This window comes from Hibiscus syriacus, unplaced genomic scaffold, assembly GCF_006381635.1.
Source record: "Hibiscus syriacus cultivar Baekdansim isolate YM2019G1 unplaced genomic scaffold, ASM638163v2 tig00111398_pilon, whole genome shotgun sequence".
Classification (NCBI taxonomy): Eukaryota; Viridiplantae; Streptophyta; class Magnoliopsida; order Malvales; family Malvaceae; genus Hibiscus; species Hibiscus syriacus.
In genome coordinates, this window is record NW_024063081.1 from 2902781 (window position 1) to 2923972 (window position 21192).

At 33.6% G+C, this 21192-nt stretch overlaps 3 protein-coding genes across 6 annotated transcripts in view; 2 read left to right on the top strand and 1 right to left on the bottom strand.

The window, feature by feature from the left end:
• The window catches only part of LOC120161303 (uncharacterized protein DDB_G0275933), a 9662-nt gene extending 3825 nt beyond the window's left edge, over positions 1-5837 (bottom strand). The window contains exons 1-2 of the mRNA XM_039171581.1: positions 5700-5837; positions 5404-5551 (exon numbers count right to left, since the gene is read on the bottom strand). Coding sequence (XP_039027512.1) covers positions 5404-5551; positions 5700-5754 — 203 coding nt within the window. The 5' untranslated portion in view covers positions 5755-5837. The remainder of the gene's footprint in view (positions 1-5403; positions 5552-5699) is intronic.
• The window catches only part of LOC120161299 (14-3-3-like protein A), a 23932-nt gene extending 11749 nt beyond the window's left edge, over positions 1-12183 (top strand). Inside the window, exons 3-8 of one of the 2 annotated variants that reach the window (XM_039171576.1) lie at positions 7622-7633; positions 9256-9274; positions 9913-10426; positions 10549-10671; positions 11290-11406; positions 11935-12183. In XM_039171576.1, the coding sequence (XP_039027507.1) occupies positions 9941-10426; positions 10549-10671; positions 11290-11406; positions 11935-11994 (786 nt within the window). In that variant the 5' untranslated portion in view covers positions 7622-7633; positions 9256-9274; positions 9913-9940 and the 3' untranslated portion in view covers positions 11995-12183. Of the gene's footprint in view, positions 1-7621; positions 7634-9129; positions 9275-9912; positions 10427-10548; positions 10672-11289; positions 11407-11934 lie in introns of those variants that run through there. The other variant, XM_039171575.1, reaches the window with a different exon arrangement.
• A 2771-nt stretch (positions 12184-14954) lies between these two features.
• On the top strand, positions 14955-20011 carry LOC120161327. 3 transcript variants are annotated; one of them, XM_039171605.1, is made up of 15 exons: positions 14955-15268; positions 15796-15893; positions 15994-16080; positions 16166-16325; positions 16415-16483; positions 16559-16830; positions 16957-17167; positions 17569-17711; positions 17795-17989; positions 18108-18198; positions 18282-18447; positions 19010-19120; positions 19200-19296; positions 19753-19845; positions 19959-20011. In XM_039171605.1, the coding sequence occupies exons 1-14, from the start codon at positions 15164-15166 to the stop codon at positions 19829-19831; spliced, it is 1884 nt and encodes a 627-aa protein (XP_039027536.1). In that variant the 5' UTR covers positions 14955-15163; the 3' UTR covers positions 19832-19845; positions 19959-20011. The 3 variants fall into 3 exon arrangements, with proteins under 3 accessions (XP_039027536.1, XP_039027535.1, XP_039027534.1); XM_039171604.1 differs by having other exon boundaries at positions 16415-16833; positions 16960-17167; XM_039171603.1 differs by having other exon boundaries at positions 16415-16830.
• Positions 20012-21192: the final 1181 nt, after the last annotated feature.

Sequence of the window (21192 nt, forward strand, 5' to 3'; positions counted from 1 at the left end):
ATAAACGCAAATTGCGAAGGGCTAATAATTTCATTTATACAAAGGCTTAACCTTCTAGCTAGAACCTTAGAAAGAATTTTATATAATCCTCCAACAAGGCTAATTGGCCTAAAATCTTGTAGCTCCTCCGGATTCACCCTCTTTGGAATGAGAGAGATAAAAGAATGGTTTACCTCCGAGTCCCATACCTTCCCTCGATGAAATTCTCTAAAAAACAGCACCAAGTCTTCTTTCAAATTTCCCCAAAACTTCTTGAATGAGCAGAATTTAAAAGAATTAGCGTTCAGTAACATTATATTAGAAAAAAAAATCTGCTATTAAGTGTATCAGAGGAAATAAGGCAAGTCCAATCTATTTTATAGTGAACCAAACAAAACTGGATTGAGCTCCTCAGTTAAGATACCTCATTCTCTTGAAGGCAATGCATGTTTTAATGGCAGCATCCATAATCTCAGATCATGATACCACATTTCACATCAGACGTGTGGAACGAGTTGAGAATCAAGCTCTATGCATGTGCAGTTGAACTTGAGATTGCACTCATCCAAGTCCAAGCTCAACATTCCCACACACAAGGAGCTCAACACTTGATGCAACAAGGCCTAACTTGCTCAAGTGCTACACACTCACTCAACTAGAAGTCTTGGGAGATAGCTATGAAAGAGAAAGAATTAAGGCTAAGATATATACAGTTACTCCATGGTTACTCCATGGTTGCTTACAGGGCTTCCCTACACAATCTAAGCTCCCATGCCTCTTTGAACATGGGGGAAACCCCCTCGTCCCACTGTCATAATAGTCTCCAACTTGATGTCTTGGACATGCCTGAATATATAAAGGACAACCCGAACCCCCAAACAAAGTAAGTTGGACTTGGACAAGATCCCAAACACAGTCAAGATACAGGTCACATGTGTCCCAAAATTAGACACGGGAATATATTTTTTTCTTAAAATTTAGTTTTCCAAAAAAAAGTGTAAGAAACTAACCACGATCAATTTGTAAAGAATGAAGTACAAAAATATACAATCACCTATTAATGTTCCAAACCATTGAAAATTGAAGCCTATTGGTCAAAGAATATGTACCTCTGCAAACTTCAGAAACCAAAAGGAGAAAGATTAAAATTTGAAGAGAAAGGGATGACAAAGAGGAAGGAAACGATGGAGAAAATGGGGAAGGGAGAAAACAAATAGAGGAAAGACGGCAGAATGGATAAAGATTTTTTTTTTTTATAAGAAGTGGAGGAATCGTTAAAAACCCCTTCATGATTAAAGGAGCGCCAATAGGTGCTCTTTAATCAGCGAAAGGAAGAAAAGAGTGCCTCAAAATTCATTAATAACTGATAAGTTACATAATGTTAGAAAAAACAGCCAAAGCCCTCCTTACAATGAACAACCCGAAACACTCAAACAAACATCCTAAACAAAACATAAATTTAATACGTATCATCTTCATTAAAAAGTTGTAGATAGGGGCAAGGGATAAAGATGACAAAATTGACAAAAAATAAGATGAGAAGGGGAAAAGGCTGACAGGGCATAACTCATTTATCAATTTTTTACTTTAATACGTATCATTAATTAATTAGGATTAATATAATTTTTTTTATAAGAATTGCAGGCCTCGTTAAAAACCCTCTTATTGATTAATGGAGATTGTAGGGAAGCTCCTTAATCAACGGAAGGAGGAAAAGAGTGCCTTAAGATTTCATTCAACATAAGAAATTACATAAGATACATCTAGAGAAACACCCCCAACATAAACAGAAAAAAGAAAAAAACAACCCTAAACAACAACACTAACTTAACCTAATCCTTCTTTAGCTAAGGCATCAGCCTCTAAGTTGGTTGTCATGTTTACCCATCTAACAACACCTTTAAAGACTTTAAGCCTATACAATGCCCGGAAAAAAACACAAAACATTACAACAATCGGCCTGTCAACATTCAACCAATCCCCTCCTTAGCTAACTTGTCTGTCTCCATATTACAACTCCTCGGAATCAATCTAAGAATAATATCCATAGCATAAATTAATGTCCCAGTTTCCCCAACCAAAGAACTGAAAAATATAGGGGCAGAGTACGGCTTTGAAATCCATTCCACTGCAGTTTTACAATCACTCTCTATAATAAGTCTTCCCTTCAAAGCCCAGTTAGAAGAAAAGAAAAAAATCAATTCTTTCCTTAATAGCTTTCAACTCTACCAAAGTAGGAGGACCTGGCCCTACAACAATAGAGAAAGTGGCTAAAGTAGAACAGTTTCAATCTTTCAAAATACCTCCAATTCCACCCTACAACCCATCTCCTCTTACCGCCCCATCGACATTGAATTTAAAAAAATCCAGAGGAGGTGGTAGCCAACAATTAACCTTCTTTGTGTTAGAGGAAATATGGATCTTGTCTGCAAGCGATGGGTCCCCTACTAGTAAATCTATCTGAATACTAACATTAGGATATTTAGCTAAATACTATTTAGCCAACCTAAATCTGACGATGAAGTATAGAGAAGAACTGTCAAACTTCCAATTTTAAAACACTACCAAATTCCTAGCCTTCCATATTGACCAGAAAAGAACTCTCGGGATAAAATTCCAAATAGTAGAATTCTGCCTTAGATACGACCAAGAACAAAGAATTTAAGTGGGGTCTTGAGGAAAAACAATAGAAATTTCCCATAGCCTTAGGCATTTATTCCACATCTCCCCTGCAACAGAACAAGATAAGAAAAAGTGATCTATTGTTTCTTCATGAATATGACATAAAGGACAAAGCACATCTTCCAATGGAATCCCTCTTTTCTTCAACTCCACTCTAACGGCCAATTTACGATGAGAAACCTGCCATAGAAATGTTTCAACTCTAGGAGAAGCCAATCCAGACCATACCCACTTATTCCACTCGAAATTTCCTTCCGAGCTGCAAGATAGTGTCAATCTACAAGACTTGACCGTGAACAAACCATCCCCCTTCCCCGACCAAGCAAGAAAGTCATCCACTGAATCAGACAGAACTATATAATCAATCAAGGACATTAAAGCAATCCACAGATCCAATTCCCAGTCACATAAATTCCTTCTTAGCTGAATATTCCAAACCCATCCATTATTTTCAAAACCACCAAACTTAACTACTTTCCCCCATTTATTAGTCAATAAAGCAAAAATTCTAGGGAATTGAGTTTTTAAGGTCGAATTATTAACCCAAACATTGTTCTAGAATGCTATCGACCTACCATTTCCCACTTAGATCTTTGAATTAGCTCTCAAACAGTCTCCTATCTCATCATTTTTCACATAATTGTTCAGAATACCTCTCCATATCCATGAATCTTGGGGAGAAACAACCTTTGTTATTGAAAGAGACAAGTTACTAACATTATTTTTACAGCAAATCATCTTTTTCCACTGACTGATTTTCTTTCATTTGTGAATTTCCAAACCCATTTCCCAAGCAAGACTCTATTAATCAAACTCAAGTCTAAGATTCCCAACCCACCCTCTTCATATGGTTGACAAACCGTTTTCCAATTCACCCAATGAATACGTTTCTTAGCTTGGTCTTCTCCCCAAAGAAATTTTGCCATTAAAGAATTTAACTTCTGACTAACCTTGAATGGTATTTTGAAAATAGAGAGGTAAAAAAAAGGCAAGGAGGACAACACTGACTTAACTAACACGAGTCTTCCAGCCATCGACAAAGAAGTAGCTTTCCATCCTGTTAATCTTTTGTTAAAATTCTGGATTACCGGTTCCCACATAAACTCTGAGTTATTCTTTGAACCAAGCGGTAAACCAAAATATGCCATTGGAAAAGACCCCACTCCACGGCCCACTTCCTTTGCCCAATCTTTTAACATTTCATCTTCCATATTAATACCCTTTAAAGTACTCTTAGACAAATTTAAATGCAGCCCTGACATTAAACTGAAAACCTCAAAACTCTCCTAATATTTAGGATATGAATAGGTGAATCTCTGCAGAATAAGATTAGATCATCTGCAAACTATAAATGAGTCAAATGGAAGGGATTAATATAAATTTAATTGCATTAAAATTAAATTAAACTTAAATTTAAATTTAAGTATTTTAACATAAAAATTGTTAAAAATATTTTTATCGACATGTCACGCCAAACCCATATCTTCATTTCTTAAAAATTGTTGTCACTGTGTTTGTGTTGTACCCGTATTGCATGTTTGTCTCCATCCTTCATAGCTCTCAACTCTTAAGGTCCTCAGTCTTCCATTTATTCCCTATCTATTCCACTACAGGTTGGGGATATATGTGTAAAGCCCCATTGTGGTTAGCCACTACCCTTTGGAACCATCTAGGGCACTTTTCCCCCTAGAGCCTTCAAATCTGCCTACATCTCTTCCTGTGCCAAAGAAGCCTAGAGCTTGAATCTCGCTCGTGGCATGTAAATGTTATTGATAAGCCCCAAACAACGTTTCACATTACCAGCTACTAGCAACTTGAGCTTTTGGGTAGTGGTTTCGAATCAAATAGTTGTTAAGAAACTATATGTGAGGCTAAGGAATTACAATTAACATCATAGCATTTTGTTGCCCCTTGTTGAGCAAATCATGTAGCCAATAACAGGATTCAAATCTTGCTCTCAAAGTAGAATTACCATCACGATAAGATCTTCAGTAACACCTATAGCCCATTAGAATCATGTAGCCAAGATTGACTGAGAGCTGAATTAGAACCTAGGAACAATCTAACTTAACCTAAACTTGAACTTTACACTTTAGACCACATAGATTTTTTTTTATAGAAGATATAGTTTTAACCACATAGATGTTGTTATCCACTAACATCCAATATCAATAAGTGTATAACATTCATTAGCAATAATGAGCCATTAATATCCTGGTGGTTAAAACTATTTTCCGGGAACCAATTTGTCACTATGTCTATAAGATGAAAGCAAGTGTTGAACCTTAAATATTGACCTAACCAACAAAGAAATTATATTTTCTAGGGGGCTTCGCTTCTTATCATTAAGAAAAGCAGTTTCCTATGGGACAGTTCATAGCATTTTTGAACAAACTCAGTCAATAGAGAGGATATATTCCACAAAACATATGAAGGATTTGAAAACGCTTGCATTGTAAAATGGCACATTTCGGAATCCATTGTTATGATAACCCTAAACAACATTCTAAACCACATTTCTAAACAGTGGCTTAACATAGATGTGCAATCAACAACCCCAGTTATCAATAAAACCTGCAAGTCAACAACCACATTTCTAAACCAAACTTGACAAGGGACAAAGCGCAGTACGAAGAAAAAGAAAACGGTGTTAATACCTCTACAGAGACGGGTGAAAAATTAAGAAAATAACTTCAAGGTATATCATTCAAAACGTGCGTGTGAGAAGAAAAATTAACTTACAATTGATGAAGACAATTGTTCAATTCTTTAGCTTGCTTACGACATTGCCATACAACAGAAATAGTCTTCCCAGCAGCACATTGCGCATATTTCGAAGTGTACTGATCACATTCTTTTAGTGCCTTTTGCTTCATCTTGCTCCTCAAAGCTGAACAAATCCAAATTAACCTACTTCACAATTATAACCAAACCTTCCTTTTCTTCGTGAAAAAAATGTCAGAATAAACAAAAACAGGGATTCTATGAGAACTGGGTTTAAGTTATTTTTTCTCCTCTTTTAGGGGATCGTTTCTTACCTTCTTCAACTTTCTTTTTGACGTGATTTTCACGAGCTTCCTGCACGTAACCCATTGCTGGAATTTTCTGCAAGGTAGCGACGGCTAAGTCAAGAGGAAATGGTGGGGTTTTCTTCTTTTCGCGCTGCTCCACCGTGTATTAATGTTACCATTGACTTGGGCCTTACTGTATCAAATCGTTGGCCCAACACATTACTGAATTGAACATTTTTCAATCGACTTAAAAGAATTTGAATAAACTACACAAATGATTATTAATATTTGAGTAAGTTTGTATTTACTACACTGAATTTTTCAAACTAACGATTTATAACAAATCGATTACTCGATGTTAAAAGTCATTAATGTGGGGTGATGGAAAGTAGGGATAGCAGTATGACCCGAACCCGACGGGGAAACACGAAATCTGGTCGTGTTCGAGTCGAGTCGGGTTGAATGATATCAGGTTCGGATTCGATGATTTTTTTCGGGGATTTTTTCAGGTCAGGTTCCAGTTCGGGGAAAGGTATCCCCGCCCCGCCCCGCCTATATATATATAATATTTTTTATTTTTTATATTAATTATATATATAATATTTTTTATTTTTTATATTAATTATATATAAAATATTTTCGGGTTCGGGTTTGGGTATAATATTTCGGGTCGGGGATGGGGACGGGGCAAAAAAATCCCCGACGGGGCGTCCCGATAAAAAACCCGTCGCGGATCGGGTCGGGTCGGGGATGAGGATTTATTTCGGCTTCGGGGACGGGGCGAGCAAAACCCGCCCCGAACCCGACCCGTTGCCATTCCTAATGGAAAGTTTATGTGAATAGTTAACTACTTACTTCTAAATGTCGACTGCCACCATTTTAATCGTTTACGATCAGTATAAAATCTTCATTCAAAGAATTTGATTTGATTCTTTTGGATTAAATTGATATATGTACAAAGGTAGATACATTTGTGTTAGTCGTCGATCGTCGATATTCATTATTTTTATTTTATTTTATTTTATCTTATCTTTGTTTTTGTTTTTGTTTTTTGCTCTTTGCTTTTGTACTTCTAATTTTTAATAACTTTGTCTTTATGAGACATTTTTCCTTTATATTTATGGTACATTATCATCTGTTTTTTTTGTACGTTTTCGGTTGTTTGGTTGTTGTTTTAGTTTAATCATTTTCTCATGGTTAGATTTGATATCACCATGACTAATGAAGATGGCACTTATTCGTTATCATGTTTATATTTCCTGCTTATGACTTTAGAATTTGATTTGGTTACACGATTTGCGGTAGTGGCTAGTTTTTTTCACGTCGATTGACTATGATTTGCGTTTTATTGACAGACTTTCAATAGCTTTATCTCATTTTGTGGTTTGTTTTTCGATGCGGTTAGACGTATTCGAATCCACATTTTATTCAAGTTTATTTGATTAAGTTTTTAACATTTTCTTTGTGTGGTATTAAGTAGCTAGTTTATTATGTTATTGATTATAGGAAAATTTTCTTATTATGTGTTTAGTTTACTATTGTGCTTGTAAATATTTATTGTAGTTTGATTTTTTTATTTTAATAAAACTAGTTGTTTTTATGAAAAAATAGAGTAAATTGTATGTTTAGTACCTAAATTATTACTTTTGTCTCATTTGGTACCTAAACTTTATTTTTTTCAAAACCATATCTAACTTTTAATTTATGTTTTATTTCGGTACTCTGTCGTTAAAAACTTAACGAAACTATTGTGGCATTTTTATGGATAAATTACATTATTTACCACTCAACTACCTTCTTACACCTATTTTGGTCATTGAAATTTAAATATTTTTTAATTTAATAACTCAGCTTTCAAATTACTCTTATTTTGACCGCTCAAAATTATTTCGTTAATATTTTGTATGAAGTAATATCTTTAAATTATTATTTTATTAATATATGTTTAGAATAAAAAAAGGGTGAGTTGGAGAGTTTGGTAAGAGTAAGGTCCGAATGGTGGGTGAGGGATTTGTAATTTAGGGTTTATGGTATAAATATTGGGTATAATTTAAAATTTAATTTTTATCTTAATTATATATTAATAAAATAATAATAAAGATGTCATGCCACAAAATATTAATAATATAAATAAGAGTGATTAAAACATGAGTAATTTGAAAGTTGAGCAGTTAAATTGAAAATTTGTAAATTTTAGTGATCAAAATAGGAGTGAGAATATAGTTAACTGAGGAATGATGTGATTTATCTATAAAAATGCTATGTACAACAGTTCCGTTAAGTTTTAATAGTCGATTACCAAAATGAAACTTAAACTAAACATTAGATGTGATTTAAAAAAATAAAATTTAAGTACCAAAATAGAACAAAAAGTAATTTTCTAGATATTAAACATGTAGTTTAACTGATAAATTAAAATAATATCTTTTAGATAAAGAGAGGATTATTTTAAGGTAATATTTATTAAAAAATTAAACATCTTAAATAATTGAAGTACACGAATTCTAAAAAAAATAGAATATGTATTATTATTTTTATTAATTTGAGCTAAATACACGTATTGGCTTAAATAATTTATGTGGCATTACACGGTAGTAAATTTATAAAATAAATTAACAAATTATATTTTTTTTAAATGTTTTTAAAAATTATCATTGTTATTAAATATAAATATTTATATATATTTTTTAAATAAAGTATTTGTGTTTGTGTCAGATGATCTAATAATTATGTCAAAATTAATATTTAATCAAATAAATAGATAATCATGGCACGTCCAATTGATTGTGTCGGACGAATAGAAAATCATGATCACCTCTGATTGGTTCACTTCGGTTCCTGTATTTTCATTTTTTCAACTTTTTCCACTTTGACTTCCTATTAATGACTCAAGTTCCACAAAGACTAAAGCAACGACTTTATGTTTAAGCGAAGGGATTTTGTGAGTTAAATCCGACGAGGTAAAACTAATTACAGGTTTTGAAAGCCACATTAGGTGAAGAAATTTAGGAACTGTGGCTGATGGATTGGCAGGAAATATAACGATGTCCCAGTATCGAAGGAAGAAGGAATCTATTTTTAGGATTTCATCCCTAGTTAATATTCCACGTGTAATGATGATGTAGATAATGAAAACGCACATGGAACATCAAAAAAGAAAAAAATATTTTTACGTTATTAATGATGTTAAATTTTTAAAGATGAATACTCAAATAAAATAAAAAATAAATATTAAATATGATTATAAAAAAATAAAAATTTAACTATTAAAACAAAATCAAAGTGAAATTGGATATTAAATGTATAGTTTATCTTAACTTTTTAAGGAAACAAGGCATTGACGGTCAACTCCCAGCGCGGCAAGCCCAAACCAAAACCCACGGGAATCTCTGCTATCCACACCTGTCGCGCGATCATTGGAGCACTCCCTCTTTCTCTCCTACTCTCTTTGATACCATTTTTCTTAGAAAAAATAAAATAATAATAAAAAAATCAGCCTTCTTTGGTCTCTTCAGTCTCCACTTTATAATACATTTCTCCGCTTTCTCATTTCCACCAACAAATCCGTAGGAAAATAGAAAAGGGAGAAAAATCGTCGATCGGTACGTTATTCTGAATCTGCGTTTCATTGATAATTTTGGATTTTATTTATTTACTTTGAGATATGTAAGGTTTTAATTTTTTTTACATATATTTCCCTGATTTTGTTATTGGCTTTTTGATTGATTCAATTAATTGATGTGTAGCTTTCTTTTTTGGGTTCAATATATCCTTTTAGGATTTGAGCTTTTCATTGCTTGATTTGACTATTTAGTTTTTTTCCCTTTTGTTGCGATCTGTTTGTTCCTAGAAGTGTGGGGGGGGGGGCTGAAACAGGAGATTTTGTTGCTAAGATTTGGGGTTGGAAAGTCTTGCTAACAAAAAATAGAAGTTTGGATTCTGTGAAACTGTTGGAACGAAAAAGATTGGAGCTAGTGCTAATGACTTATCTTCCTCACAGTTTAGATCTTATTATTAATATTTAATTAATTTTAGGAGGTAACTGTTGGAATTTTTGGCACAAATTAGAACTGATCTGTGAGTAAGATCATTTGAGGAAAAAAAGAACTAAAAAGATTGGAGCTAGTGTTAATGACTTATCTTCCTCAAATGATTGGTTTAGATGTGGATGCTCTTGTTTAGGCCCAGGATTTGGTTGAAAATGTCTGTATAACAAGAGTAAATATTTCTGCATTTGCAGGGTCGAGTATTAGATTGATATTGTAAAGATGTCTCCAACAGAATCATCACGAGAGGAAAATGTTTACATGGCCAAGTTGGCTGAGCAGGCTGAACGCTATGAGGAAATGGTGGAGTTCATGGAGAAAGTTGTGAAAACTGTGGGTGTTGAGGAGCTAACTGTCGAGGAACGGAACCTTCTCTCTGTGGCTTACAAAAATGTGATTGGGGCAAGGAGGGCTTCTTGGAGGATCATTTCTTCCATTGAGCAGAAGGAAGAGAGCAGGGGAAATGAAAATCATGTTGCACAAATAAAGGAGTATAGGGGAAAGATTGAAGCTGAGCTCAGCAAGATATGTGATGGTATTTTGAACCTTCTTGAATCTCACCTCATCCCATCTGCCTCATCCGCTGAGTCGAAGGTGTTCTACCTTAAGATGAAGGGTGATTATCACAGGTATCTTGCCGAGTTTAAGACTGGTGCCGAGAGAAAGGAAGCTGCCGAGAGCACCTTGTTGGCTTACAAGTCTGCTCAGGTGGGTGAATTGGTGATGTTGTGTTGTCAATGTTAGTTATTTTCTCTATAATTCCAGAGCTTCTATTGAAAAGGTGAAGATATAATATCTTAGCTTCTATTTATATTTGTTTATGATGGCAGGATATTGCTCTTGCTGAGCAACCACCTACTCACCCCATTAGGCTTGGACTTGCTCTTAACTTCTCTGTTTTCTACTATGAAATCCTCAACTCACCTGATCGTGCCTGCAATCTTGCAAAACAGGTGTTTATTCTCTTCTGCTCTGCTTTTAATATCTTATTGTTATTATTAGTCACTGAGTTCTGTCTTTGATCTAGAACAGCTAATAAACTAAACTCTTCCGGTTTTTAACTGTCTCAGTGTGGTTCATTGGTTTTGGATTGTATAGTAAATTGTTTTAATATAATCCCACCCAATCTGGATTTAGCTGTGATTGCAACTCCTTATATCTAGGTTAGTTGCATGTTTGAGGACCCAACCTGTTAACACCTAAAAGAATTACTGTGCCGATCTGGATGGTACTCCGAAAGTTACAAACATTGAATTACGAAAAAGTTTGGATTGATTATTCTATGTAAACTCTATTTGCTTATGAAATTGTTATTGAATTAAGTTTTTCGTTTTATAGTTTAGTGCTAGTCTGAACTGAAATGATTGTGATTGTTTTTAACCATATGAAATCTGGTAATACTGTTGAATGATAACCATTAGTCCATTATACTGGGTTTTATTAATTTAGTGTATTCAGGGCATGAAGTTTAGATTCTTCTTATGTGAAGATCCACAAATATCTTCTCAGGGACATAAGTTGATTGTCTAAAGGTCGTTTGTCAGCTAAAATAACATGCTTTCATTTGGCAGGCTTTTGATGAGGCTATTTCTGAGTTGGATACTTTGGGCGAGGAATCTTACAAGGACAGTACATTAATCATGCAACTTCTCCGAGACAATCTGACCTTATGGACATCTGACATTACGGTATCTCACTCTCCTCCCCCCTCGCCCCCCCTCCCCCCCCCCCCCAATAATGAAAATTTCATGCAGCTCTGTTGTCTTGGACATCAAATAAAACACTCTTCAAATTGCCATGATTTTTTGCACCAACATGGATTTGAAAAATGTCAAAACCTATGTTCTTGAACAAACCTTTTTGCTTTCATTTTCATGACTACAGTTCTCTACCATAGCATCTATACTTTCAGGCATTACATTTCATTGACTTATGTCGGGATTAATATCTCAAAATTTCAATTGATCTCCAAGATAATCCGTGCTTCTTTAACTGTATTAAGAATGCTTTGCCACAGTATACATGCCTAACACATTTCACCTCATCACAGTAATTTCATAAGTAAAATTCTGATATTATTGTTGTTATCTCATGACTCATGTTAATTATTTCATTAACATTGGATGTTCCTTTTCAACTGATGGTGGGTTTTCTCAAGTTTTCTATTTAGATGATTTCTTGGTTTGTGATCAATGTGTTGTGTTCCTTGGTTTTAGGATGAGGCTGGAGATGAGATTAAGGAAGCTTCTAAAGAGTCGGGCGAGGGACAGCAGTGATAAGTTCATAAAATTTGTGCTCTGTGCCTTATATTTGCAGGTTTACAATACATAGATGCAATGTGGGTTGTCGTAGATGGTTTGGGTTTTATTATTATTTAAATGCATTCATCTTGGAGTCAAAACGATCGTCTGAATCGTATATGTGCTTTATTATTGGACAAGAAGAATTTGGCTTGATTTGTTTTTCACGTGGTAGTGCTAATTAGTGCGTTTGCCAATCTAAATTTTTCTTTGCTGTTGTAAGCCATCTGATCCATGTTTATGCCATTTGCTTGATGATTTTTGTTTATCTAGATGTTGAAAATATTATTTTAAAAATTAAATGATATCATTTTATTATTTAACAAATCAAAACATTTGAATAACTGCAACCCATGTGATTAAACACTAATAATAAATAAAATCATTAAAGTCGACATTTTAATAATTCAGATAAAATTATTCAGTAGAACCAACAATAACAAAATGTTTATATAGGGAAATGACAATAATTTTGTCACAATTTAAAATATCAATTTCTAAAACAGTCCAATCTCAATTTTGTCAAAAACAAACCATTTAAATATAATGCAACTAGCTGATTTTAACATCATCTTATCTGTTTGTACTTGGAAAATTACTAACATGGGTGGTGAGTCAGATCAATTTAAGTGGAGATTTTACAAAAGATAATATAGGATGGGTTAATTTTTGTCGTGATTGTGAAACTTAATCTAGGCTGATGTTTTGATTTATAAGGATATAATTATTGTAAATGAAAGATAACGAAATTTGAAGTTTTACTGCCCACTTCTCTCGGACAGTGAATAAGTACTGTAGAAACACTTGGTTTATCTTGTGAGTATATATATTGATCAGACAGATTAGTATAGAAGAATCCTTTGGTAATCTGGTCATTAAGCAAAAAACAAAATTATGACGATAAGCTTTGCTGAATAGTGGATGAGTTTTGTTACGTGGAAGACATGTATGCTTGGCTGGCTTGCGGAACTCATGGAGAATTTCCCATTTCTCAAAGCTCTATGTTTTGGTAATAACAAAAGCCCAAACCTTCATCTTGACAAAATGATAATCAGATTTGTTTGAATAGTGAGTGAATTTTACTTCTGTATCGCATCTAATTAAGAAACATAGAATCTAATCAAGCATGTTTAATTTTTCTCTCATCAATAAGGTCGAGATCCTGTGACCAAAACAAAATAAAATATAATAGTACATATAACTTAAAAAATAATTAAATGACCAAAATAAAAATGAATTAATAAATTAGTAACTAAATATATAATTTATCATTTTTAATTATATGTAAATTTTAGGCTCTGACCTTATGGCCTGGTACCCTCTTACCTACGCTCAGCTACAGTCTTATATGCTTATCTTTTACAAAAATATATACATAACCTTAAAAATATTTTTATATTCGTCGTTACTATTAGCCTAAACCTTCGTTCCTACCACTAAATTGCACATTACATAAGCCTTTTCCAGATTCACCCCCATACCATAAACATCAGACATCAACAACAAACCAACCAAAAACTCTATACCTTCTGCCTTAACCCAACATCTTACCCAAAGCACCACTCAACCCGACCACCCAAACTCGAATTTAAATTGTCCAGTTTTAAATTAAAATCGAACGATCTGATTAGCACCCAATTCTACTACTCACTAACTAAATAACTTTAAATAAACATCAAAATCGAATGATTCGAATCAAAGGGCAGAAGGTCAATTGGCATAAATTAATTTGGTTTCCATTGCATATTCCTAAGTATAGTTTAATAGCTTGGATGACTATTTTCAACGGGCTGCCTACTAGAGACCAGCTTATTAAAATGGGAATTTGCTCATAAGCTCACTATGTAAACTGCAATTTTAACCAAGAAACAAGGGACCATCTTTTCTTGCATTGTCCTATGGCAGCAGACCTCTGGAATCTGTTTTGAACCTTAATGGGATGAAGCCATCGATCATGTCTTGGGATGGTATGGTTTCAAGGGCTTCTTCTTCGTGGAAAGGGAAGTCTCTCCTTACCACAATTTTGAAATTTTATTGGACTGCTTGCATCTACTTTCTATGGCAGAAAAGAAATCAGAGAGTCTTCCTAGGACGTCATAGAACAGTTGAATGTTTGCTCAAAGATGTCAAAGATGTCGTTGGAATTAGACTTAGGAGAACTAACATAAATAGACTTGATAGTATTAATCTAAAGCTTTGTAATGCTTGGGGTATTGTCTAACCAATCTCGTTTGTATAGGTTGTTTCCTTTTTTATTGTTTCCCTTGATTGGTTTGTATTTAGTTTGACATCGGGTAATAAAATCTGAATTATCAAAAAAAAACTTTAAATATACACACATAAAAGATAAAAAAAAAAGTATACGAAAAGGGAAAAATCTCAATCTTTACCTTAAACTTATAGTTTCAAGGTGACTTTCAACAATTTGTATGATGAGGATCATAAGCATACGACAAGAAATAACAATACTTCAATTTTGATCACTCGCATTTAATATAACGTTGTTTTATAAAACTAGAAAAACCATTTAATATAACCAATTCAAATTATAATCATTTACTATAATCAATCATTGTTGACCTCGTCACATTAAAAATCATATTTTAATCAACAAAAATGATTTTAAAAAATATCATCATATAAAAAAATTAATCAACTAAATATATCAATACACTTTTTTTTAGAATTTTAATGAAATGATTACTTTTCAAACACTCACTCTCTCAAGAATCACCTTCCATTTGAAATTGTATTATATTATTTTTACTTAATTCAAAATGATCATATATATATTTTTTATTTTTTTTACATTAAGTACATGCTGCTAGGCCGAATAATTAACGGGGTGGGTTTGAAGCGAAGCCCATCTTGATCTCTTAATAAGCCAACTGGATTTCCTTATCAGGGCACCGGTTTTATTTATTTCTTAAATTTGGCGCCCAACTTGCTTGAAAATTTGGATTCCCGGGAAATTTTCCCGTTTTCTTTAAAAAGATTTCATAATTTCATCTCTCAAATTTGTTTCCCTCTACTACAAGGGAAGCGGGAACTGAAAACCAAATCTAAAATTGAAAATTTCAATAAAACAAACCCAGAGAAAATTCATCTGGTTGAGACTTGAGAATTTGAGGGGAAAAAAGAAAAAATGGCCGTTGTTTCAACTCCAGCTTCCAAAATCAAAGAGGTGGATCAAACAAAGGGAAATGGAATTCGAACTTGTGATTCCGAAAATGGAAAATCTTGTCACCAGGTTTCCTTTTTCCCCGTAATCTTTTTTTGAAATTAATTTGTAATCGTTTCCTTGGAATTGCTTTTACTTTTTTCAAAAAATTTTTTAGCGCTAGTGATATTGTACAATCGGGTATATGTTGATTCTACGCTGACTTTGTTCTGCATAGTTGATTGGAAGGCACTCGTGTCTCTGATTTCTTTATTGACATATTTGTATTTTGATTATTGAGATTTGTTTTTATCATAGTCTATTTTACTTGAACTTGAGTGTTGAAAATTGGTTTATTTTTGACACGGGCCTACTGAGGTTTTTTTTTCTCTTTCTAATTTTTTCCGTAGTAGTTGGAGGGTCAAACATGGACATACTAACGTTCGTTAAATATTTACAAAGATGGCTGCATCAAAAAATGAAGAGTAGGTTATATAGAAGTATTAGGTTACAATGGATATGGAACTTTGTTATTTATTTGATTTATAATCTCTGGTTTTAGATTTTAGATTTCCTTTTCCCTAACATTTCTTTTGTCTTGGGATCAAATGCTGAAGTGCCGACAAAAAAGAATGAATTTCTTGGCTCCATGCAAGAACTTGAAAAAGGACAAGCAATGCACCATAAAGTATTGTCATAAATGTCTATTGAACAGGTTATTGCTTTGTTCTGTCATTTTACTTGCTGAGCAATCCGTTTAATTGTATAATGCTGTAAACATAGAGTATTTTTCTATTGGATTTGGTATTTGATAGATATGGAGAGAAGGCTGAAGAAGTTGCATTGTTGGCTGATTGGAAATGTCCCAAGTGCAGAGACATTTGCAATTGTAGTCTTTGCATGTAAGCATTCTGAACTGTGGATGTTACCATTTCTGATTCATGGTGTCATCTCTGACCAAGTCTTAACTGGGTACTGTTCTTTTAGGAAGAAAAAGGGTCACAATCCTACTGGTATACTAGTGTACACTGCAAAGAAAACTGGGTTTTCTTCTGCTTCGGAATTGCTTCAAGCTAAAGGACCTGAAAATTTTAAATATGAAAGGATTGTAAAAGATATGTGTGCTTTGCCAAAGAACCAAACAAAGGTTTGACCTTGTTTTTCTTCCTAATGGTAATAGACTATTGGTTTGACATCATTTTTGGGTGATGGAATTTGTCTCTCTGATGTTTACAGGAGTCTATGGCCACTTCACCGAGGATGCATGGGAAGGAAAATTCTTTTGATGGAGACTGTGATTCCAAGGTTAGTTCTCAGAATTTGGTATTGTCATTGCCTGATGAAAAGAAGTCTAAGAAAATGAAACGTGAGGGATTGAAGGAATTGTACAATGGCAATGGAGATTGTGAAGCTTCTTTGAACAAAACTTGTCTAAAAAAGCCTAAAACCTCAAAGGAAGCTTCAAATAAAACAATGAAAGGTAATGGTTGCCTTTCAAATGAAACGATGTTGAAGACAGAAGTGCAAATTGATGGTGCATCCGGTCCCAGCAAAGAGCAAGAAACTAAATGTGCCAAAACCAAGAAAGCAGGAGTTTTAAATGGAATTAAAGTTTTGGAGATCACTAAGAGAAGAGACTCCACAACTTCTGATGAAGAGTCTAGGAAAAAATTGAAGTCAAAAGAAAATTTTGCGGGAGAGGAAAAGAATCTTAAGAGGCAGGTTCCTGAAAGTAACACCATAGCTCCTGTTAAAGAGAAAAGGTGCGGTGTAAAAAGTGAGGATTCTGGAGGTTCAGATGGTTTAAAAAATGATAACGCATGTGGCAAGCTCCAGTCAGTTAAAAAGCTTTGCAAAGATAGAAAGCTTGACGTAGACATTCATTTGCCTCAGGGTGCCAGCTTAATAACTGTTGCTGGTGTTGATTTACCTCCCAACGATGTTGGTCATGCATTACAGTTCTTAGAGTTTTGTGCAGCTTTTGGAGAGGTATGTAAAATTTTATAGTACTATTTTTATATTTAAATTTAATATTCAACTCTAGACACATCATTTTCTAAATCTTACCTTAATCAGTAGAATAACATAGAACTATTTGCTGGTGAAAACCTTGTGGTAAACATTCTTGATATGTTTTATACTTCCAATCCTTTCATAGGACAAGTCGGCTAATAGGTTCTTATGTTCTTGCTGCTGATTTTTTATTTATTTTCTTACATTGGAAAATACTTTATTTTCCTGAAAGAAACATTAGAAAAAGTTTTTTTAATTGAAAGTACTTATTTTTTAATTATAATGTCTAGTGTAATTGTTTGTTTTTGTTTTACTTTTACCTGCCCAAGCTTTCTTAATTAGTAATTTTGGTTATTCTCTTGCTTTTTATGTTATAGGTTCTTGATATGAAGAAAGGTCAAGCAGAATCTGTAATAAGAGAAATAATACGTGGACGTGGCAGATGCCGATTGCAATACTCTCCAGTAGTCCAAATTCATATGCAATTGTTGTCTCTAATACAAAAAGATATGTGCAAGAAGTATAAATCAAATCCCCTAACTGCTGATTTTCATCTTCTTTCTTAGAACTGGATTATAATTTTATGTTGAATTGGCTGTTTAGATTTCCAGCCTTCAGTAGAAGTGACAATGCTTCATGGTTCCAAGCCCTTGGTCAATGTGTGTCTGAATCTCAACGTGCACTTAAAGAAGTTTCTACTGATATTTATGAGCGTGGTGTGGATGCATATAATATGTTAGACAGTTCTGTTAAGCTTAAACTCTTAAACATTTTGTGCGATGAAGCCCTTTGCACTATGTAAGTATCAAGGATGATAACCAGGGCCATATATTTGGAAACTAAAACTCTTTTTAGAAAAAAAAATTTAGTAAACATTTATTTTACAAATTAGGACTCATTTTCTGTAAATTTTCAGAACATTGCGGAACTGGATTGACAAGCAAAATTCTAAGTTTATTGATAGTGAGAAGGAAGTAAAAGAAAAGATTATTGCTTCAAGGGATAAGGTAATGCATGCAATATTACATGCTCTTTTTTGGTTGTAATTTTAAGTGTCCTAATGCAAAACTGGCTTTTCTACTTGCTACAGGAAAAGCAACTAAGGCAGAAAATGCATGATGAGGTTGCCAAAGTTATTACTGAAAAAGGTGGTACTCTGTCAATTTCTGAGCATGGGACACTTATTGCACAAATAAAAAAAGAAACAGCTCAAGTTCATGAAGATTTGCTCCAGGCAATGGCAATGTTACCAAGGAGTATGTTCTCAATTCCTTTTTCCTATAGTTCAAGCAATTACGTTAAAAATGTGCATAAACTCATACATGTTGCTAATTAACCATGTAATTCTTTTCTCCCACCTGACAGACTTATGTTCCAAAGTAGGCTGGGTATAGTTTTGTGGATAATGAGTCTTAAAGGATATCTATTAATCACAAGTACTATTCTAAGTGCCATTGCTGAAAAGTTTATGTTATAAACTAATAGAAATGTTGTTTTCATCTTTAATTTTGCAAAATTAAATTGGTCAAAACTTGACAGTTGACACTAATAGAGTTGAAACATAAATGTGTTATGTTTCTGGATCCAAGTTGAAGATACTTGACCTTTAGTTTACGTGCAGTTTATTAGTATCTAAATCATGAAGCTGTTATGTTGGTAATTAAAGTGAATTTGTGTTTTTTCCTTGTTATAAATGGATTATTCCACTTCCAATTGCTTCAACATTTGTGCTTTGTGCAGGAAGATACTTCTCAATACTTCTTTTTATACACATATACTTGCATTCTAAACAGCTGACTTTCCTTTGTAATCTTTTAGAGAGAGAAAGGTCTGATGCTGTTAGAACATCACCTATTGTATTGGCTGTAAGGGGTCATGTTTTCTGGAAACTGAGTGGGTATACCAGTGGAAACCATATATTGCTTCAAGGTTAGGGTTTAGTGCATTACTTTAATGTGTTTTCAACCTGTCAGTTTGGAAGTTTCAAAGTTTCATGTTTAATGGATAGATTTTGGGACCTCAGATCCAGTTGCACCTGATGAAAAATGGTTTATCTATGATGTTGAACAGAAGCGAGACGTAGAGAAATACATCTCTTTGATAAGGTAATTACACTTGGTGTTTTGTCATTTATCAATTCCATGAAAATAATGGTTGATAAATAGTCAAAAAGATAATTGTAAAATAATATCCCTTGAAAAAATAGTGGAGTATTCCAACTTCTGATCTCTTTTGAATCAAATTAGCAAGTATAATAGTAATGTTGCAATTGTTCAAAGATTGATGATCAAGTTGATTGGAAATCATAACTAGAGTGGTAATTTCGGATCTTACCTCATAAACAAAAGAGGAGATATCAATTTGGTCCTTTTTTCTGGATAATCAACCATTAGGTCAAAAAGAGGCACGACCCAATTGCCTAAATGCCTTTGATCCTATTGCACATGTAAAGATTACTAGCCTTGTAAAAAAAAGGTTGCTTTAGGGTCTTTTATGATTTTCAATGAGGATCATAATGTTTTGTTACTTTTTTTTATCATTATTTCTTCTCTTTTCTGCAGGACAAAAAAGCTTAGGATACAGAAAGTTTCAGGCAGCCTTCCAATTGCTGGTGTTGGAGAAGACTTGGAGCATTCATAGTCCTCGTTAGTGACCCTCATTTTTTTATCAGAAAAATTCAGGTAATTATATGCTGCATTTTATGGGAACTGGCTTCTACAACTTTAAAGTGGTAATTCTTGTAGCCTTGCAATAAATTATGTTCTAACTGCATGATAATGTCAGTAGGGTCTATGTATTGGCAGGAGTTTCATTCAAACATGAGTTTCCGTTTCCACAACCTCATCTTGCAGCTGACTTACCGTCTAGATTTATTTTTCCAGTTTTTTGATTTGACACTCAAACTCAGTATGAATAACATAGAATAGCCTATTAGATTGAACAGTTTGGTAACATAGAATAGCCTATTAGATTGAACATTTTGGTAAGGTTACAACTTGCAACTTGTGAGGGACCAAAAATAGTGTTTAGTCTTTAATGCCAAGTAGGGTGAAATTGTTTCTTGTTAACTTTGAATGTTATGCATGGAGTTTCATTGCTGTGAATTACCTCCATTTTGGAGGATTTCCCCTCATCGTGCCCTCATTATAAGCTGGGATTACTGTGTGTTATCAAAGTTTTCTAATTGGAATATTTTATTCTCAGTATAAAATCATCAGTCAAAAGTTGACATAACAAATAATTTGTCCTTTTTGGGAGCAGACGAAGTGTGAGACATAGGGTTACAGAGCAACAAGACAATTGAGGGCGTAGGCATCATCAGCTTGCTTGGTTAGTATTGACTGACAACTGAATTTGCATTTGGTTTTTTCTATTTTTTGTGGTTACCAATCCATTGAATATGGAATGGTAAGAGATGATAGATATTGTTGTAACTTTATCAGTACGGGGTGTATTGTATATGTCAATGTCTGTAACGGTAGTGAACTCGTACATTTTTTTTGAAGTGTTTTAAAAAAACAATGATTGAAATGTTCTTTTTGGTGTTTGTGTTGTGATTGATGGTAGATATTGCATAATTGGGAAATTAGGGTTTGATGTTAAATGATGTGGAATTCAAGACCTGAATACTGTATAAATTTGGATGAAACTCCTGGAGCCATATTTTTCTGGGGAAATATAGAGATCCGAGCTATCAGATGCTTAAGAAGAAGAAAGCCCCATATATGATAACATTTATAAGCATAGATTGACATAAGATTTTATGTTAGGGGATAAATTTATAAAATTTTAAAGGAATATGAATTTATAAAATTTTAGGACTAAAATATATTTTTAATAGAAAATATAACTAAAATATTTAAAATATATAAGAATTGAAACTTTTAGGGAGTGATTGCTCTCACTTGATCCATCCTTGTTTATAAGCATTGGTAGTGGCAAATAATATATATTATGTTGGAGTAAGTGTGGAAAATAGAAACACAAACAATAATTTGACC